Source organism: Chenopodium quinoa, unplaced genomic scaffold, assembly GCF_001683475.1.
Source record: "Chenopodium quinoa cultivar QQ74 unplaced genomic scaffold, ASM168347v1, whole genome shotgun sequence".
Lineage (NCBI taxonomy): Eukaryota > Viridiplantae > Streptophyta > Magnoliopsida > Caryophyllales > Amaranthaceae > Chenopodium > Chenopodium quinoa.
The window spans coordinates 1,344,954-1,366,707 of NW_018743283.1; the positions used below are offsets into that span (position 1 = coordinate 1,344,954).

The window sequence follows — 21,754 nt, forward strand, 5'->3', positions numbered from 1 at the left end:
CACAACCTATAGGCACGCTTTTTTAGAAGTTGATTAAAGTAGGTAACGAGCAACTTGATCAAATAATTTTAACACCAAGATTAGAGATAGGAGATGGGTTAGGTATTACGGGTATAAATTATTTAGATTAATTTGTATGTTTACATTACTATATCTCTTCCTAAAAGCGTGTGCCATAGTTTCTGAATTTATTAGATCACATCTTTTTACACAAGAAGATGCCTGCCAAGATCTTCAAAGTCATTGCCATAAGTTTTGGAATTTAGTGGAATAAAATCAAGGTATGAGCGAGGGAACAGACCTTTAGAAGGTGATGATCTTGGTCATCTACAGTTGATACAAGGTATGGAATAAAAGGAACCAGAGAAGGCAGTTGCTTGTCATAAAATGCTTTATCGGAAACGTTACTTCTATACAACTGCAAGTTGAAACCAAAAACATGTTACATAGTAGATAAAGAAGAGAAACATATAGCAATAATCACAATATCAATTTTCCAAGGATGATAGGCCCAAAATAATATGAATAATAGAGATAAAATTGCCAGAAGAAAAGGTCTATGAAGTGACTAATGGGTCGATGACTGTAAATCCACACGAGAATAACTCGTTGAATAAGTTGGCAGTAAAGACAATAAGGGCGTCATACGTCATCAAAGCAGCTAATGTCCATTTTGCAACGGAATAGTTAGGGGAAGGCCAGAGAAATAAAGTAATTTCAAGAACCGGAATTTAACTTGAACTCGAAAATATACTTCTGGCAGATATACCAAAGTCAATTGTGTTAGATTCTCATTAAAGTTTACCAGACTCATCATCACATGATTTCTACAACTGTGATAACTATGCTATTCTACAGAGAAAAATAAAATCCATCAATTATAATTATCAATTGTTTTCTGTACATGCCACATCCATTATCCCATGCAGATTATTGATTCATGTAATAAGATCTGCCAGAAGACTCAGTATCATATTCAGGGTGTTTATTTTAATTTCCTAAAAACAATTATTTCTCTCTCTACACATAAGAAAAATATTAATAAACACAGCAAAATAAGAGAAGACAACAAAAGGACACAGTCTTGCAAAGAATTACTTAATAATTTTACAAAATAGCCCAGTTCCTTTGTATCTCCCCTGTTGTATAATCTAGAAAACCCCAGCAGCCTTAGCCCATAAATATACGGTAGCAAAGTTAGTTTAACCCACTGTAAAATTGTGTTCTCTTCCCCTATAATAAACTACTTTAATTAAAAAATTTACAGGTATTAATCTTATGTGGTATAACATTTCTGGTCTAGCCTGATTTGATGTAAATATTTGAAGGACACACCCAAGCTCAAAGATGTTGTATTTTCATTCTCCAAATGCCCCTGTCCGGCTTCACCTTAAGGCCTCAAAGTCAGTTCACTACCCCCACATGCAGAATCTGTAGCCAGTCATATATTATTTGTCGAGTTCAACGAATATGTAACAAGAGAACAAACCTCAAAAAGCCAGTCTTTTAAGAAGCTCAAGAACCTTTCGCACAAAACAGGAAGCGGGGAGATGTATTGGTTGAAAGTAAAGAATATTCGGGATATTACAGCATTTAATATGTAATATCTGCGATCATAGTGATCATCCTGTCAACCAAAAACAAAAAGGTGAATCAAATAACAACCACAACCACTTATAAATCCAGCAGCTAGCATGATTAAACAAGTTGCATAGGTAGCAATTATTTTCTATAGGACAACAGAGGTCATACATATAAGACATGCATATAAGAAATTCTTCTTTAAATCTTTCAGGGGAGAACACAAGAAGAAAAGCAACCTCAAACTTTTATAGGATATTATCTTCATGCATAATTCTATGTTCAGAGGAACACAAGTGAAAAACCATGAAAAGCAAGCAACAATATCATGCAATGAAAGTACAAAAAGCAAGCTCATTGAAAGAATATACATACAAGACACTGTTCTTAGCCATGTCACCTTCACCAAGTTAGATTATAAGAGATGAGATGGAATTTATGTCTCGCCTTATACAGCTAATAGTAAATGCACAACTAAATTATTATGGGAATGAATCATGGGCCCAAAAGTGCATTTCTTCATTTTATGTGTTCTGTAGCATTCATAATAGTTGTAGCAAATGATATTCTCACTCTAGGTATTTAGTTTCGTAATAGTAGTCTCTAGCTTTCCAAGTTTGTTTCGTAATAGTAGTCTCTAGCTTTCCAAGTTTGTTTTAGCATATATATATACAGCTTAATCCCTATGTTATTCCTCAGTTGTGTTATCTGACTTGAGAATTAATCGAGATTTTTGGAAGTTCACCCAATCACCATGAAGATGAGGATGGTCAGATTCTCCACTTTAGAGCAGATAAGATGGGTTTGAATCCCATACTTAACACTTAGTCACTTGAACAAAAGCACTTGGAGAAGAAATAATCTAACCAGAAAACTAAGGAATTTTGAAATTTCTTGATTTTAAAGCAGTCCTGACTGAATTTCAATTCCAAAAAGCACTAAAATAGTCCAAAAGTGAATTTTTTTCACAATACTTTTACCTTCTTCTAAATAGGTTCTAGTTTCTAGATTATTACGCAAGATTCCTAGCAAGCAATTAAAATTGGAGCTATCCTACTTTCATCATCAGAATATCTCAAGTAGAATATTCTTATTGGAAATGATGAGGATGCAACTCCACCAGCCTATTCCGAAAACAAAATATTCAGGATATCATGCAGACATCACAACAGAACATGTTTTGTGTAAGTCACGAGGATCACAAAAAGTATGTAAGCACTTATAAAAAAAAAAAGGGAATACCTCCTCAGAAACAGCACGAGTTGGTTGCATGGGGAAAACAGCAAACAACTTATCCAACAGAAGTAAAGGGAACTTCTCATCCTGTGCATGGATCTCTGTGCTTGGATTAGAGGACATAGAAGTATGTACATCTTGTTGATACTTGCTGATTCCATACACCTTGTAACGGACAATTAGATCTATGCTATGAAGTGTAGATTGCATGCAGTCAAAAGAATGTGAATCAAGTTGAGGTTGAGAGTAGGCCTCTGACATTAAGCCATAGAAGCAGTTGACGAGAACTGGCACAAGATCCTTCAATTTGCCAACGATCAAAATATGGCCTACATTGAAGACATGACAAAAAAAAAAAAAAAAAAAAAAAAATCTTTTTTCAAAATCATTACTTTAATTAGAACACACCACTTTCTGACAAGAGGTTCAAAAAACAAAATTGCCAACGCGGTGCAACACATAAGCTCATCTTGCAGTGGGATGGCAGGATTCAAATTCAACCACAAGGCCAAGCTGAGAACAGTAGCACATCATGTCATCAATTCTATCTATTAGCTTCTTTTTGAAATCTTTTCCTCAAAATCCTATCCAAAGCCAGCATGTGGACATAATCTATAAATTATTATTAAAGTAATAACCGTGGGGACACTTGAAGTAATTATGTGAATATTTTCTCTCCAAAACGACATGACATATAGTAAATGAAAACTTATCCTCTTTTTTTAGCTATAAATCTCTTTTTTTTTTTCTTTTTTTTTCCTTTTTTTTTTTTTTGAAAACAATAGAAAAGACATTTTCTTATAAACAACATCTAGGCTCATATAAGAAGATGAGAAGCATTTTAGACCCTAAACGCCAGTTGAATCTGAAAAGCATTCTCCATTGAGTCTGTTAAGCGTTATATATATTCAATACACTAGTTAAGCATTCTGCCTAAACACCAGCATCTCTCTCTCTCTCTCTATATATATATATATACTAGTTAAGCATTCTCCCTAAACACCAGTTCTCTCTCTCTCAATATGTTAAGTGTGATATATATTCAATATACTAGTTGAGCATTCTCCCTAAATACCAGTTCTCTCTCTCTCTCCCTCTCTTTCTATCTATCTAGACACTAGTTAAGCGTTCTCCCTAAACACCATCTCTCTCTCTCTCTCTCTCTCTCTCTCTCTAATGATATCTTTTCTCTCATAGCTTAGAAGGTGGTGCTTTATCAGGTGGTACAGGACCATGACTTACTTTGTGGGTAGTCAAAAGAGTCAATAAGTGACAAAGATAGACAAATATTAAGCACAAAAGGCAGATTATATAAAAGGCATGAAAAAATTTTCTTGCAAAACTTCCTTTTGTCACTTTTTCATTCTTGTAGGTAGGATATAAAAGCTGCGACTAGAAGACCTAGTCATATATATCCAAATAGGCAAAAAATTTGAGTAGCTGAAGCAGATGAAAAGTAAACCAAAGATTCTAATGAACTAAATGCTTTGCAAAAACAGAAACGAGAAGCTTGTCATAAATTGCTGTATCAAAATTCAACAGGCGATATTTTGACAGTAAGCCCAAAATTTTAATGGTGTAAGCACTATGATCTAGGGATTGGAGGAAAATTTTAAACGACAAGCTTTAATTTCCTATAAGAAATAGAGAAGTACCAAAGAAATGAAGAACTAACGAAACCTTTAAGAAATATAGCCACAAGGGACAAAAATGAAAATGCAACAACAATTTTAGGGCTTAAAATATTGTAATGAAAGATTTTCTTCGTAAGACCTTAGAGAAACAATATAAAAGTAATAATAATTTGTTTAAGAATAAGCAGAAATATCATCAGTGAAGCAGATACCGATAAGGGCAACACAGTATACAAAACAAACAGAATTGTCATGAAAATCTGTAATATTTGAGTATGTCACCTAAGTCAAGAAAACACTATCATTTTTTAAGTTATCATCAAACACTGAGCATTGAGCAATTGCCTCCAAATGCAGAATAGATATACAAATTGAAAACTACTGGTTATCAAGCGAGGCATACAAAATTTTATGACCACAAACAAGAAAGCTTTTACAGCACAGGTAAGCATTGTTTTTCAATCATCTTTATTCATAATAACAGTTAAATAATTTGTACTTATATCTTAAGCATTTAAAAAAAAGGAAAGATCAAAGCATAGTATTGAGAATCATTGCATACCAGTAGAATCATTAGGCATGTCTCTCTCAAAAGCATGCAACACTTCTTTTTCAGCATTTGTCTGCATCATCATGAATAATTTAAAAACTGATTCTCTAAAGACAGATACATGGTAAGAGTTCAGATTTGAAGTTATAAAGGCTGACTGAAAATAGCAGTAGAAGGTGCAGTTATATGGCCAAATATGACAAGTGTTTCATGCAAATAACAAATAAGTTCAGGAACGTATTCATATCAATCTAAAGTCTAACGTTCATCTATGGGACATGCCTCATCTAAGATACTACATCCTCATTCAAACCCACAGCACTATAATGACACCACACTAAATTTTGCAATCACAGCTTCAATCAGAATTAGCCACAAGTCAAGTCTCATCCCCCAATAATATATATCATCTAGAAACAACAAACAACATGGTATCCCATCATGTGTAGAGCCCTATAAATAGTGTAGAATCATATCATTGGTAGAAAAGGCTTTTCCATACTCCTTGTGTCAACTTTGGATGCAGCACCAGTATCAACTCTTGGCTAAAGCACATTAATGCCTGTCATTTAAAGATTAACTTTCATCTGTACTTATTTGCTTTATATAAAAGAGAAATCTACTTTAAGGGGCCGTTTGGTTCGCAAAGGGGAAAGGGAATGATTTAAAGAAAGGGAAAGTGTGGGAATGGAAAGCAATTCCCTCATTGATAATAGGTTGTTTGTTTTACATCAAAAGAATGGAATGAAGTTTGAAAACAACCGCACAGCCAACAAGGGCAACAACCAACTCCGATCCAAGCCTCCTACCCCCAGCGGCGCCAAGCTCCCCCACCCCCCTTCATCGGCCCCCACCCTCACTTCCGGCGACGCTACTCCCCATTCCCTGCAACACCGCCACCCCTCCCTCATCTACCGCCGCACCAACTCCATGGGTAAATGTGGATGTCAACCCTCTCTCTTTTTTTAGGTAATATTTTGGTAGATCTAGAAGGTTGTATGTTTTTAGATTGTTATGTGTTGTTTTTTGGGTATTTGGAGGTTGTTTATGGGGTGGTTATGGTTTCTTATTGAGATGGTTAGGGTTTTTTGGGTGGTTTTGTGGTGGGTGTGATGATTTTCGTGGGTAATTGGTAATGAATGTGGTGGGTAATCCGTCTGGGTATTTTTGGGGAAGATTGTATTTTTTTCTGGTGGATTTGGGTAGTTTCGGTGGTGGCTGGGTGGTGGCATTAGCGCGCCGGTGGTTTATTAGCGTCTAAGCGGTGATTCTGTAGGTGTATGGGCGGTAGTTGCAGTGGTTAGGTGATAGTTGAGGTGGTTGGGCGGTGGTGTTGGTGGTCGGTTGGTGTTTTCAATGGTGGACAAGGTAGTTAGAAAGTTGGTCGTAGTTGGCTGAAGAGGATTTTGGGGGTTTGAGTGATTCACTTGGGGGGGGGGGGAATGAGAGTAGAGGAAAATGGGGTAATGAGAGGGGTAAAGGAAATGATTGATTTTGTCTATCAAACATCAACAAAGGGATTCATGGTAGTTGATTCCCTTTCCCTTTGTTGAATACCCCCAACCAAACAGCCCCTAAGTAAACAGGTGCTTGAACAAGGTCACATGCACACTTCATCTTTTAGGGGGGGTTTTGTGCTCTCTGTTGGAAGCTGCGTTACTAAGTTGAAGTCCTTAGTGCAATTTTCCTTGGTAACCATTGCGAAAGTCAGCATTACAAAATTGAGACAGTATGAACAAATTTTTTGGAACAATGAGTTTGAAGACCATGGATTACTGACTAGGGTTACAAATTAACTAGGAATCTAGGATAAGTGAATCTTTGGACTAGCCCATGGTTTCATTATTTTTGTTCCTCTTGTCTCTTAGGCCCTTCTATACTAAATAGAATGGCTGCGTTGCAAAAAGATACAAGTGAAAGATACTGTACATCTGGTTTGTCTGACTGCATACAACGTCTGTGTCAAAGATTTCATTAATTTAATGGCTTAAGAACCAATACGGAAAAAAAAAAAAAAAAAAGAAAAAGTTTGAATCGCAAGCTCGTTTCCTGTAAACAAAAGCTTTCCTAAGACCTTGATAGATAAAGCCATACAAAGGACCTAGTAAGATCTGAATTTTATTGATTTAAGCCAACTACGGAAGTACAACATCAATGTATTAAATTAGAACACAATTCTCATGAGCTCTAAAGGTCAAATATTTATTTGAGTTAAATAAGAACAACTGCTTTCAGAGGTCAATAACTCCAAATTAAGAATATGATTTTACTGAATTCAAAGGTATTCTTCATGTGTTTTTCAAACAATTACTCACGGGAGGGGGGGTGGGGGGAAGGAGGGAGAGCAGATCATTATTACTTGTCTAACAAAAAAAGGCAAAGTTTAAATTTGAATCAGAATAAAAATAAACAATATTTGCAAGAAAAAAATAAAATAAAATAAAAAATAACCAACTCTTTCTAAAAAAAAAAAGAACCAAAAGTTAGATGTTTAAAATATTAATAATAAAAAGGATGGTACCTGTCCAGAAGAATGAATTTCTTTTCCATTTGATGGCAACAATGACAAGCAACGCACCAGGGAAGAAAGAGCAAACTTGAGTTTGCTTTTCTCCTCCGAAAAAAATTGGTTCTTCTGTAGTAGATCTGTATAATTTTCCAGAGCCTGCAGTCAATCAAGAGAGCAGAACATAAAAAGGGCAAAAAATCAAAGACCACACCGGGATGAGAAAAAATGGGGAGGGAGATGAGGGAGAGTAGATTTAGAGAGAGATGTATTATTGTATTTTTTTTTTTGAAACAATGTATTATTGTATTTCTCATGGATAACTACTGCCCAAAGCTCAAATACAATACAACAAATTATCAAAGTAAAATAAAACCAGCCATGGACTTATGGTATATCTCTGGTTGCAGGATTTCATTATGACATTACAGTCATAGGCTTACATGACTCTTACAGGCTACAGTACTATGAGTTGATAGGTAGGTTCATTTGGTTCTGTCTTCTCAACACTCTAATCAAGGAGAGCAATGGCAATTTTCTTTTCTTGATTATTTTTGAAGATACAAGTTAAAGAGATGCCAAGGGAATACCATCCCGTCCACCCATATATAAATAACACAAAAGGAGGGCTAAGAGCAAAATGATGCATGCCTTCAAGCTATCATGAGGCAATTCATTTAACAAAATCAGAAAATCTCAAGTATCATTAAGAGCATCAAACTTTACTCCAAGAGTACAATAGCCTCAAAAATAAAATATAGAAACGGAAAAATTATAAAAATAATCTCAACTACACTTGTCTTCTCATTTTAATTCAAATTATAGTTTAACCTAGAATAATACCATTTATGTTGGTAGCCTTCTCAAAACAGCCTCCCTTTTGTGTTAACCTATTCACAGGGTTAAAAGGTTGGTGTGTCAATTTTTAATTGGCTTTGGTTATGTTTATATTTTTATCTAATTAATTTTTTCCCTTTCATGCATTTCTTTACCCACAGTTTAAAATATATATATATATATATATATATATATATATATATATATATATATATATATATATATATATATATATATATATATATATATCCTTCCCTAATTTTCCAACAGTGTATGGAGGAGCAACCATCCACCATAGCTGCCCCCCCCATCACTTGCCACTTGAACCACCACCACCGACAGCCAACCATCACTGAGGCCACCTTCACAAACTTTCCACAAAAAAACAACATTCCCTCAAAAACACAGCAGCTACTACCGCCTTGAAGTTGCGTAATTCACACATCCTCCATCAAAAGACATCGGCACTACGCTCACCTTTATAAACTAAGAGAGCTTATTCATTAAGCTAATCAACCAATTGAGAGTCCCAAATTTATTAATAATGCCACAATTTTCACTGCCGGCTTCACCGAGCAACCTTTCCCTCACCCTCCCCAGCCTCCCTATCTTTCTATGCCTCAATCTTCTTTAATTTTCGCTGCACTTCCAACCAACACCAACATACTTAGCTGTCCGACTAGGGCAAGGTAGTGGAGTTGGTCTAGTGGTGCAGTGGTCTTGAGGGAGTGGTGAGCAATGTTGCCGTGGTCTAAGGCCTGGGTTCAAGTCGGGTGGAGATAGAAGCTAGACAAGGTAATGAAAAGGAAAAAGATCTAGTCTTCAATAGAATAAAAAAAAATACAGTAATAATTTACCAGTCTTACAAGTAGTAGGTCATTTTGGATGTTTTGAGAAAGTTCCTCTCACAGTTGGGGTTAATTTGAGTTAATGAATAGTTCGGACTAAAATGAGAAGAACCCCAATAGTTGGGATTTTTCTTGTTAAGTATTCCTAAAAGATTATTCAAACTTTGATGAGAAGAATATCTACCATAAACATTATGAGTTCCATTCTTTCCAAGTGTACCACCTTGACATGGAGAGCACTGGCAAACTAACCAAACCAGATGTCTCAAGTGCCTACTGCCTAGTGATAATTCAGAGGAGCGGAGACATGTTTGATTTAGAGGTTTAGAAAAGGAATTTGTGATCCTTGTTTCCTTTATGCAATGCACCCGCGGCCACCAATCACTCTGACTTACAGCAGGCGCCCAAGACAGCAGCAAGGCACCAACAACACTCATCCAACGGCACACTAAAGCAACAGCAGAGCAGGGAGTTTGGCTTATTGGGTTTTCACTGTGGTAACTTGGAAGAAGACAAGTAGTAAAGTAATTAAGGCCCTTGCCAACTTTTGTAAGCTAGTGGTAGTATAAATAGTAGTTGTCTCTAAAGAAGTAGGCATTCAGAAAGTTGTATTTGTTCACTTGGAGAGTGATGGCCTCAAGCCATTAACGCTACGCAAGCCTTTGAGCTTTAATCAATCAACTACCAGACTTTACTCCTGTTAATAGTGTTTATTCACGCGTTCCGTTGCCTGTGACGCCGGAGCGAGTGGCGGCGCTGGAAGAGAGGGCGGAAGAAATTTTCGAAAAACTCGGCGAAGGGGAGAACTCGCTACAGCAGACCTTGTTGAAGAAGCGGGAAGAAACTATTGACAAGGTGAGACAATCAATGGAGGGAAAGATGGATCGATTCCGGTAAGATATCACCCAACAAGTAAGCATGACGGCAAGCCGCCAAGACAAAGTCATGGATGAGATTCGAGGCGCACTCAAGGCCCTGAGGACACGACCGAAGCCGCAACCCATACCGGTGGAGGAAGAGGTGGAACAACCTCAGTTTGGTGGCGGATTTGCTGAACAACCCTTCGAAGGGGGTGGTTTTAGCGGCCTTCGTTTTGGTAGTTGGGAACCAGGCTTCGGTGGAAACAACAACCATCATGAGTCGTGTGGGAATTGGAAGTACCGGAAGTTAGACAAGTCGGTGTTTGACGGGAGTGACCCCGATGGATGGATACTCCGAGGAGAGCAATATTTCCAGTTCTACCGACTCGCCGAAGCATAGAAGTTACAGGCGGCAGTGGTCGCCATGGACGGCGACGCACTCTGGTACCAGTGGGAGTCGCGTCGTAGACCGATGATTCATTGGGAGGACCTCAAGCTTAGGGTGCTGACCCAATTTCGACCCACGAACGCGGGAACGTTGCACGAGCAATGGCTTGCCCGTCACTCAAACGACAACGGTGGTGGAATACCGCCGCACCTTCATAGAGAAGGCTGCCCCCTTAGCTGATATTCCGGAAAGCCTTTTAAAAGGTCAGTTCATAAACGGACTCAAGGAGGAAGTGAAGGCGGAGATCCGTTTACTTAACCTGTAAACGTTGAAAGACGCCATGGACCTGGCAATACGGGTCGAGGAGCGTAATCGGGTTAACGGTCTCAAATCGGGCGGGGCTTTTGTTAAGCCTGGGCCATACTCGTATTTAAATCGGAGCCAGCTTCTACTATACTGGGTGCTGGCCGGCCCACTCACAATCCAGCCAAACCCTTTCCCTAAACCCAAACACTAACCCAAGCCATGGCCCAAACACTTACCACCCCAACCCAAACCGACCCAACCCACAAACCAGTACTGCCCACAGACTTCAACAGCCTCTGTAAACAACCAAACCCAAAATCCAACCCGATCCTACTCAAACCGAACCTATCCAGGCTCGTCGAGATTCAGCGGGGAAGTCAGGCGATTGACCGAACGAGAAATCCAAGAAAAACGAGCCAAAGGGCTCTGCTTTCGGTGCGACGGGCGATGGACCGGCCCCACCCATGTCTGCGCCGCCAAAGGGGTTGAGTGTGCTACTGGTGGAAGAGGAGGAGGTCGACGAGGCCGGAGAATTTGGGGCGTTGGAGACGCCGGAGGAAGAGGAGGAAATTTCGACGACCACCACGATGAATTCGATCGTGGGATTAACGAGCCCGAAGACATTGAAACTGACGGGGTAGATACAGGGGACTCCGGTGGTGGTGATGGTGGACCCCGGAGCCACCCACAACTTCATATCTACGGGGACTGTGAGCAAATTGAAGATTCCGATCACCGACACAACCGCTTTTGGTGTGTCATTGGGCAACGACGAAGCAATTAAGGGGAGAGGGGTATGCTATGGGGTACGACTGAATGGGGGACTGGTGGTCGAAGAGGATTTTTTGCCGCTACAACTGGGCAATTCTGACGTCATATTGGGCGTCCAATGGTTGGAGAAATTAGGTGAGGTGGTAACAAATTGGAAATTACAGAGGATGAGCTTCACGAGGGGGGAAGAGATAGTCACCATTAATGGTGGTCCGAGCCTCGCAAGAACAGGTGTCACACTAAAAGCTATGATCCGTACTATGAGAAAGGAAAATGGTGGTTTACTGGTTGAGTTGAGCAGAATCGAAGGGAGCAAAGGTGAGCCTAAAGGAGGGCAGGTGCCAGAATTTTTACAAGAAGCAGTTGAGGAATATGGGGGGGTGTTTGAGGAACCCAAGGGGCTACCACCGAACCGTGGTCATGAGCACGCGATCGTACTTAAGGAAGGGTGTAATCCGGTTAGCGTCCGACCCTATCGCTATCCACAATTTCAAAAGGATGAAATTGAGAAACTCATCAAGGAAATGTTAGAGGCCGGTATAATTAAGCCGTCAACAAGTCCCTTCTCTAGCCCGGTGTTATTAGTGAAGAAGAAAGACGGCTCGTGGAGGTTTTGCGTAGACTACCGTGCTCTCAACAAGGAGACGGTGCCAGATAAATACCCGATACCGGTCATCGATGAGCTCTTGGATGAGTTACACGGGGCTCGGGTTTTCTCTAAGTTGGACCTCAAGGCGGGGTATCACCAAATTTTGGTTCGACCGGAGGACACGCATAAAACCGCGTTTTGGACTCACGAAGGACACTACGAGTTCCTCGTTATGCCGTTCGGATTAACCAATGCACCGGCCACCTTCCTTCCAATCTTTGATGAATGAGGTATTTCGTCCCTTTTTACGCAAATTTGTCCTTGTATTTTTTGATGATATACTTGTGTATAGTGCTAGCCAAGTGGAGCATGTGACACATTTGAAAGCCGAGCTAGCAACTCTTCAAAAACATACCTTGTATGCCAATCAAAAAAAGTGTTGAGTTTGGCAAAGAAAGAGTGGCTTATTTGGGCCATATCATTTCACATGAGGGAGTGGCAGAGGACCAAGACAAGATTAAGTCAATGGTGGAGTGGCCCACTCCAAAATCCTTAAAAGAATTAAGAGGGTTTTTGGGCTTAACCGGTTACTATAGAAAGTTTATTAGTAACTATGCCCATATAGCCCAACCGCTAACGGAGCAGCTTAAAAGAGATAATTATGGGTGGTCTCCTATGGCAGAAGCAGCGTTCCAAAAATTAAAAGAAGTCATGACTACTGCTCCTGTGCTTAGCATGCCGAATTTCCAGAAAATTTATGTGTTAGAGACGGATGCATCGGGATTTGGACTAGGGGTCGTACTCATGCAAGAAGGACGACCTATAGCCTTTTTCAGCAAGGTTTTGGGCCCCGTTGGCCGAGCAAAGTCAATTTATGAAAAAGAGCTAATGGCGGTGTGCTTGGCGGTTCAAAAATGGAAGCATTACTTGTTGGGGAGGAGGTTTATCGTGAGGAGTGACCAACAAAGCCTCAAATTCATTACACAACAAAGAGAGGTCGGGTCGGAGTATCAAAAATGGGTGAGAAAGCTAATCGGCTTTGACTTTGATCTACAATATAAGCCTGGGGTCTCGAATAGGGTGGCCGACACCCTATCAAGGAGAGGAGAGGACAGATTTAGTGGTGAACTTGAAGTGATGGTAACCACGCAAGCCGTGAATTGGGAAGTGTTGGAGAAAGAAATTGAGGGGGACGTGCAACTGCAGAAATTGAGAGAGGAAGTTGAAAGAGGAAAAGGAGCAGTGGGTTATTCCCTTGAAAATAACAGACTGTTATTTAAAGGGAGGATGGTGATCCCGCGCCACTCACGTTTGAAGAAAGCTCTGTTACAAGCCTACCATGATTCACCAGAGGGGGGTCATATTGGAGAAACAAAAACACATCTAAGGATGGGGTCGGAGTGGTTTTGGGCGGGAATGAGAAGAGATGTGGCTGACTATGTAAGAGGATGTGCAGTGTGTCAACGGAACAAACACTCACAACAATCCCCGGGGGGTTATTGCAGCCGCTTCCGGTTCCGGAGCGGGTATGGGAGGATATAAGCATGGACTTTATTGAAGGACTCCCTCGTTCCAAAGGGATTGACACCATATTGGTTGTTGTTGATCGATTAACCAAATATGCTCACTTCATAGGCCTTAAACACCCGTTTACGGCTCTTAGTGTGGCGGAGGTTTTTGTTCGTGAGGTAGTGCGGCTTCACGGTACCCAGTAGCATCGTCTCTATCAGGGATTGCGTGTTTGTGAGTACTTTTTGGAGAGAGCTATTTCGGTTACAAGGCACCGAGCTGAAGAAGAGCACATCTTACCATCCACAAACGGATGGCCAATCCGAGGTGGTGAATAAGAGACTAGAGACGTACTTGCGGTGTTTTGCCGGAGGACAGCCGAAGGGGTGGGCTAAGTGGCTTGCGTGGGCTGAATACTCGTACAACACCACCCCTCACTCATCCACGCAATTCACCCCCTTTCACGCACTCTATGGGAGAGAACCACCAAAGCTGTTTCGCGTGGGGAACAGGACAAACCACTGTAAAGAGGTCCTACAAGAAAGGGATCTAATGCTCGATGAATTGAAGGCCAATTTGGTTCGGGCCCAGCAAATCATGAAAGAGGTACGAAGATGGTAAACGCCGTGAGGTGGAGTTCCAGGTGGGGGATCATGTTTTCCTCAAACTCCAACCATACCGGCAGCGGTCACTTGCAAAAAGACCGTTCGAGAAACTGGCGACCAGGTATTATGGGCCTTTTGAGGTGGTTCAAAGGGTGGGTGCCGTGGCTTACAGGTTGTCCCTTCCCTCTCAGTGCCATATTCATCCGGTGTTCCATGTATCGCAATTGAAGAAGGCAATGGGAGAAATTCCAGTTTCACCAACTATACCAGAGCAACTCACTCCGGAACTTGAGTTAGTGGTAGAGCCCGAAAGTGTATTGGAGGTTAGACTATTGGCAGGCCATGGTCCGGACTATGCCATACTGATTAAGTGGCAAGGATTGCCGGAGTTTGAATCTACTTGGGAGGACGCTGCGCTTATCAAGGAGCAATTTCCAGCCTTCCACCTTGAGAACAAGGTGGCGCTTTTGGGGGGCGGTATTGCAATGCACCCGCGGCCACCAATCACTCTGACTTACAGCAAGCGCCCAAGACAGCAGCAAGGCACCAACAACACTCATCCAACGGCACACTAAAGCAACAGCAGAGCAGGGAGTTTGGCTTATTGGGTTTTCACTGTGGTAACTTGGAAGAAGACAAGTAGTAAAGTAATTAAGGCCCTTGCCAACTTTTGTAAGCTAGTGGTAGTATAAATAGTAGTTGTCTCTAAAGAAGTAGGCATTCAGAAAGTTGTATTTGTTCACTTGGAGAGTGATGGCCTCAAGCCATTAACGCTACGCAAGCCTTTGAGCTTTAATCAATCAACTACCAGACTTTACTCCTGTTAATAGTGTTTATTCACGCGTTCCGTTGCCTGTGACGCCGGAGCGAGTGGCGGCGCTGGAAGAGAGGGCGGAAGAAATTTTCGAAAAACTCGGCGAAGGGGAGAACTCGCTACAGCAGACCTTGTTGAAGAAGCGGGAAGAAACTATTGACAAGGTGAGACAATCAATGGAGGGAAAGATGGATCGATTCCGGTAAGATATCACCCAACAAGTAAGCATGACGGCAAGCCGCCAAGACAAAGTCATGGATGAGATTCGAGGCGCACTCAAGGCCCTGAGGACACGACCGAAGCCGCAACCCATACCGGTGGAGGAAGAGGTGGAACAACCTCAGTTTGGTGGCGGATTTGCTGAACAACCCTTCGAAGGGGGTGGTTTTAGCGGCCTTCGTTTTGGTAGTTGGGAACCAGGCTTCGGTGGAAACAACAACCATCATGAGTCGTGTGGGAATTGGAAGTACCGGAAGTTAGACAAGTCGGTGTTTGACGGGAGTGACCCCGATGGATGGATACTCCGAGGAGAGCAATATTTCCAGTTCTACCGACTCGCCGAAGCATAGAAGTTACAGGCGGCAGTGGTCGCCATGGACGGCGACGCACTCTGGTACCAGTGGGAGTCGCGTCGTAGACCGATGATTCATTGGGAGGACCTCAAGCTTAGGGTGCTGACCCAATTTCGACCCACGAACGCGGGAACGTTGCACGAGCAATGGCTTGCCCGTCACTCAAACGACAACGGTGGTGGAATACCGCCGCACCTTCATAGAGAAGGCTGCCCCCTTAGCTGATATTCCGGAAAGCCTTTTAAAAGGTCAGTTCATAAACGGACTCAAGGAGGAAGTGAAGGCGGAGATCCGTTTACTTAACCTGTAAACGTTGAAAGACGCCATGGACCTGGCAATACGGGTCGAGGAGCGTAATCGGGTTAACGGTCTCAAATCGGGCGGGGCTTTTGTTAAGCCTGGGCCATACTCGTATTTAAATCGGAGCCAGCTTCTACTATACTGGGTGCTGGCCGGCCCACTCACAATCCAGCCAAACCCTTTCCCTAAACCCAAACACTAACCCAAGCCATGGCCCAAACACTTACCACCCCAACCCAAACCGACCCAACCCACAAACCAGTACTGCCCACAGACTTCAACAGCCTCTGTAAACAACCAAACCCAAAATCCAACCCGATCCTACTCAAACCGAACCTATCCAGGCTCGTCGAGATTCAGCGGGGAAGTCAGGCGATTGACCGAACGAGAAATCCAAGAAAAACGAGCCAAAGGGCTCTGCTTTCGGTGCGACGGGCGATGGACCGGCCCCACCCATGTCTGCGCCGCCAAAGGGGTTGAGTGTGCTACTGGTGGAAGAGGAGGAGGTCGACGAGGCCGGAGAATTTGGGGCGTTGGAGACGCCGGAGGAAGAGGAGGAAATTTCGACGACCACCACGATGAATTCGATCGTGGGATTAACGAGCCCGAAGACATTGAAACTGACGGGGTAGATACAGGGGACTCCGGTGGTGGTGATGGTGGACCCCGGAGCCACCCACAACTTCATATCTACGGGGACTGTGAGCAAATTGAAGATTCCGATCACCGACACAACCGCTTTTGGTGTGTCATTGGGCAACGACGAAGCAATTAAGGGGAGAGGGGTATGCTATGGGGTACGACTGAATGGGGGACTGGTGGTCGAAGAGGATTTTTTGCCGCTACAACTGGGCAATTCTGACGTCATATTGGGCGTCCAATGGTTGGAGAAATTAGGTGAGGTGGTAACAAATTGGAAATTACAGAGGATGAGCTTCACGAGGGGGGAAGAGATAGTCACCATTAATGGTGGTCCGAGCCTCGCAAGAACAGGTGTCACACTAAAAGCTATGATCCGTACTATGAGAAAGGAAAATGGTGGTTTACTGGTTGAGTTGAGCAGAATCGAAGGGAGCAAAGGTGAGCCTAAAGGAGGGCAGGTGCCAGAATTTTTACAAGAAGCAGTTGAGGAATATGGGGGGGTGTTTGAGGAACCCAAGGGGCTACCACCGAACCGTGGTCATGAGCACGCGATCGTACTTAAGGAAGGGTGTAATCCGGTTAGCGTCCGACCCTATCGCTATCCACAATTTCAAAAGGATGAAATTGAGAAACTCATCAAGGAAATGTTAGAGGCCGGTATAATTAAGCCGTCAACAAGTCCCTTCTCTAGCCCGGTGTTATTAGTGAAGAAGAAAGACGGCTCGTGGAGGTTTTGCGTAGACTACCGTGCTCTCAACAAGGAGACGGTGCCAGATAAATACCCGATACCGGTCATCGATGAGCTCTTGGATGAGTTACACGGGGCTCGGGTTTTCTCTAAGTTGGACCTCAAGGCGGGGTATCACCAAATTTTGGTTCGACCGGAGGACACGCATAAAACCGCGTTTTGGACTCACGAAGGACACTACGAGTTCCTCGTTATGCCGTTCGGATTAACCAATGCACCGGCCACCTTCCTTCCAATCTTTGATGAATGAGGTATTTCGTCCCTTTTTACGCAAATTTGTCCTTGTATTTTTTGATGATATACTTGTGTATAGTGCTAGCCAAGTGGAGCATGTGACACATTTGAAAGCCGAGCTAGCAACTCTTCAAAAACATACCTTGTATGCCAATCAAAAAAAGTGTTGAGTTTGGCAAAGAAAGAGTGGCTTATTTGGGCCATATCATTTCACATGAGGGAGTGGCAGAGGACCAAGACAAGATTAAGTCAATGGTGGAGTGGCCCACTCCAAAATCCTTAAAAGAATTAAGAGGGTTTTTGGGCTTAACCGGTTACTATAGAAAGTTTATTAGTAACTATGCCCATATAGCCCAACCGCTAACGGAGCAGCTTAAAAGAGATAATTATGGGTGGTCTCCTATGGCAGAAGCAGCGTTCCAAAAATTAAAAGAAGTCATGACTACTGCTCCTGTGCTTAGCATGCCGAATTTCCAGAAAATTTATGTGTTAGAGACGGATGCATCGGGATTTGGACTAGGGGTCGTACTCATGCAAGAAGGACGACCTATAGCCTTTTTCAGCAAGGTTTTGGGCCCCGTTGGCCGAGCAAAGTCAATTTATGAAAAAGAGCTAATGGCGGTGTGCTTGGCGGTTCAAAAATGGAAGCATTACTTGTTGGGGAGGAGGTTTATCGTGAGGAGTGACCAACAAAGCCTCAAATTCATTACACAACAAAGAGAGGTCGGGTCGGAGTATCAAAAATGGGTGAGAAAGCTAATCGGCTTTGACTTTGATCTACAATATAAGCCTGGGGTCTCGAATAGGGTGGCCGACACCCTATCAAGGAGAGGAGAGGACAGATTTAGTGGTGAACTTGAAGTGATGGTAACCACGCAAGCCGTGAATTGGGAAGTGTTGGAGAAAGAAATTGAGGGGGACGTGCAACTGCAGAAATTGAGAGAGGAAGTTGAAAGAGGAAAAGGAGCAGTGGGTTATTCCCTTGAAAATAACAGACTGTTATTTAAAGGGAGGATGGTGATCCCGCGCCACTCACGTTTGAAGAAAGCTCTGTTACAAGCCTACCATGATTCACCAGAGGGGGGTCATATTGGAGAAACAAAAACACATCTAAGGATGGGGTCGGAGTGGTTTTGGGCGGGAATGAGAAGAGATGTGGCTGACTATGTAAGAGGATGTGCAGTGTGTCAACGGAACAAACACTCACAACAATCCCCGGGGGGTTATTGCAGCCGCTTCCGGTTCCGGAGCGGGTATGGGAGGATATAAGCATGGACTTTATTGAAGGACTCCCTCGTTCCAAAGGGATTGACACCATATTGGTTGTTGTTGATCGATTAACCAAATATGCTCACTTCATAGGCCTTAAACACCCGTTTACGGCTCTTAGTGTGGCGGAGGTTTTTGTTCGTGAGGTAGTGCGGCTTCACGGTACCCAGTAGCATCGTCTCTATCAGGGATTGCGTGTTTGTGAGTACTTTTTGGAGAGAGCTATTTCGGTTACAAGGCACCGAGCTGAAGAAGAGCACATCTTACCATCCACAAACGGATGGCCAATCCGAGGTGGTGAATAAGAGACTAGAGACGTACTTGCGGTGTTTTGCCGGAGGACAGCCGAAGGGGTGGGCTAAGTGGCTTGCGTGGGCTGAATACTCGTACAACACCACCCCTCACTCATCCACGCAATTCACCCCCTTTCACGCACTCTATGGGAGAGAACCACCAAAGCTGTTTCGCGTGGGGAACAGGACAAACCACTGTAAAGAGGTCCTACAAGAAAGGGATCTAATGCTCGATGAATTGAAGGCCAATTTGGTTCGGGCCCAGCAAATCATGAAAGAGGTACGAAGATGGTAAACGCCGTGAGGTGGAGTTCCAGGTGGGGGATCATGTTTTCCTCAAACTCCAACCATACCGGCAGCGGTCACTTGCAAAAAGACCGTTCGAGAAACTGGCGACCAGGTATTATGGGCCTTTTGAGGTGGTTCAAAGGGTGGGTGCCGTGGCTTACAGGTTGTCCCTTCCCTCTCAGTGCCATATTCATCCGGTGTTCCATGTATCGCAATTGAAGAAGGCAATGGGAGAAATTCCAGTTTCACCAACTATACCAGAGCAACTCACTCCGGAACTTGAGTTAGTGGTAGAGCCCGAAAGTGTATTGGAGGTTAGACTATTGGCAGGCCATGGTCCGGACTATGCCATACTGATTAAGTGGCAAGGATTGCCGGAGTTTGAATCTACTTGGGAGGACGCTGCGCTTATCAAGGAGCAATTTCCAGCCTTCCACCTTGAGAACAAGGTGGCGCTTTTGGGGGGCGGTATTGCAATGCACCCGCGGCCACCAATCACTCTGACTTACAGCAAGCGCCCAAGACAGCAGCAAGGCACCAACAACACTCATCCAACGGCACACTAAAGCAACAGCAGAGCAGGGAGTTTGGCTTATTGGGTTTTCACTGTGGTAACTTGGAAGAAGACAAGTAGTAAAGTAATTAAGGCCCTTGCCAACTTTTGTAAGCTAGTGGTAGTATAAATAGTAGTTGTCTCTAAAGAAGTAGGCATTCAGAAAGTTGTATTTGTTCACTTGGAGAGTGATGGCCTCAAGCCATTAACGCTACGCAAGCCTTTGAGCTTTAATCAATCAACTACCAGACTTTACTCCTGTTAATAGTGTTTATTCACGCGTTCCGTTGCCTGTGACGCCGGAGCGAGTGGCGGCGCTGGAAGAGAGGGCGGAAGAAATTTTCGAAAAACTCGGCGAAGGGGAGAACTCGCTACAGCAGACCTTGTTGAAGAAGCGGGAAGAAACTATTGACAAGGTGAGACAATCAATGGAGGGAAAGATGGATCGATTCCGGTAAGATATCACCCAACAAGTAAGCATGACGGCAAGCCGCCAAGACAAAGTCATGGATGAGATTCGAGGCGCACTCAAGGCCCTGAGGACACGACCGAAGCCGCAACCCATACCGGTGGAGGAAGAGGTGGAACAACCTCAGTTTGGTGGCGGATTTGCTGAACAACCCTTCGAAGGGGGTGGTTTTAGCGGCCTTCGTTTTGGTAGTTGGGAACCAGGCTTCGGTGGAAACAACAACCATCATGAGTCGTGTGGGAATTGGAAGTACCGGAAGTTAGACAAGTCGGTGTTTGACGGGAGTGACCCCGATGGATGGATACTCCGAGGAGAGCAATATTTCCAGTTCTACCGACTCGCCGAAGCATAGAAGTTACAGGCGGCAGTGGTCGCCATGGACGGCGACGCACTCTGGTACCAGTGGGAGTCGCGTCGTAGACCGATGATTCATTGGGAGGACCTCAAGCTTAGGGTGCTGACCCAATTTCGACCCACGAACGCGGGAACGTTGCACGAGCAATGGCTTGCCCGTCACTCAAACGACAACGGTGGTGGAATACCGCCGCACCTTCATAGAGAAGGCTGCCCCCTTAGCTGATATTCCGGAAAGCCTTTTAAAAGGTCAGTTCATAAACGGACTCAAGGAGGAAGTGAAGGCGGAGATCCGTTTACTTAACCTGTAAACGTTGAAAGACGCCATGGACCTGGCAATACGGGTCGAGGAGCGTAATCGGGTTAACGGTCTCAAATCGGGCGGGGCTTTTGTTAAGCCTGGGCCATACTCGTATTTAAATCGGAGCCAGCTTCTACTATACTGGGTGCTGGCCGGCCCACTCACAATCCAGCCAAACCCTTTCCCTAAACCCAAACACTAACCCAAGCCATGGCCCAAACACTTACCACCCCAACCCAAACCGACCCAACCCACAAACCAGTACTGCCCACAGACTTCAACAGCCTCTGTAAACAACCAAACCCAAAATCCAACCCGATCCTACTCAAACCGAACCTATCCAGGCTCGTCGAGATTCAGCGGGGAAGTCAGGCGATTGACCGAACGAGAAATCCAAGAAAAACGAGCCAAAGGGCTCTGCTTTCGGTGCGACGGGCGATGGACCGGCCCCACCCATGTCTGCGCCGCCAAAGGGGTTGAGTGTGCTACTGGTGGAAGAGGAGGAGGTCGACGAGGCCGGAGAATTTGGGGCGTTGGAGACGCCGGAGGAAGAGGAGGAAATTTCGACGACCACCACGATGAATTCGATCGTGGGATTAACGAGCCCGAAGACATTGAAACTGACGGGGTAGATACAGGGGACTCCGGTGGTGGTGATGGTGGACCCCGGAGCCACCCACAACTTCATATCTACGGG

The 21,754-nt window shown here is 43.6% G+C and overlaps 1 protein-coding gene across 3 annotated transcripts in view; it reads right to left on the reverse strand.

Moving 5' to 3' along the window:
- LOC110735415 overlaps nucleotides 1–21,754 on the reverse strand; it is a 40,191-nt gene that overhangs the window by 10,914 nt on the left and 7,523 nt on the right. For all 3 annotated transcript variants that reach the window (XM_021915607.1, XM_021915606.1, XM_021915608.1), the window contains exons 6-10: nucleotides 7,523–7,666; nucleotides 5,014–5,074; nucleotides 2,824–3,146; nucleotides 1,490–1,627; nucleotides 302–418 (exon numbers count right to left, since the gene is read on the reverse strand). In XM_021915607.1, coding sequence (XP_021771299.1) covers nucleotides 302–418; nucleotides 1,490–1,627; nucleotides 2,824–3,146; nucleotides 5,014–5,074; nucleotides 7,523–7,666 — 783 coding nt within the window. The remainder of the gene's footprint in view (nucleotides 1–301; nucleotides 419–1,489; nucleotides 1,628–2,823; nucleotides 3,147–5,013; nucleotides 5,075–7,522; nucleotides 7,667–21,754) is intronic.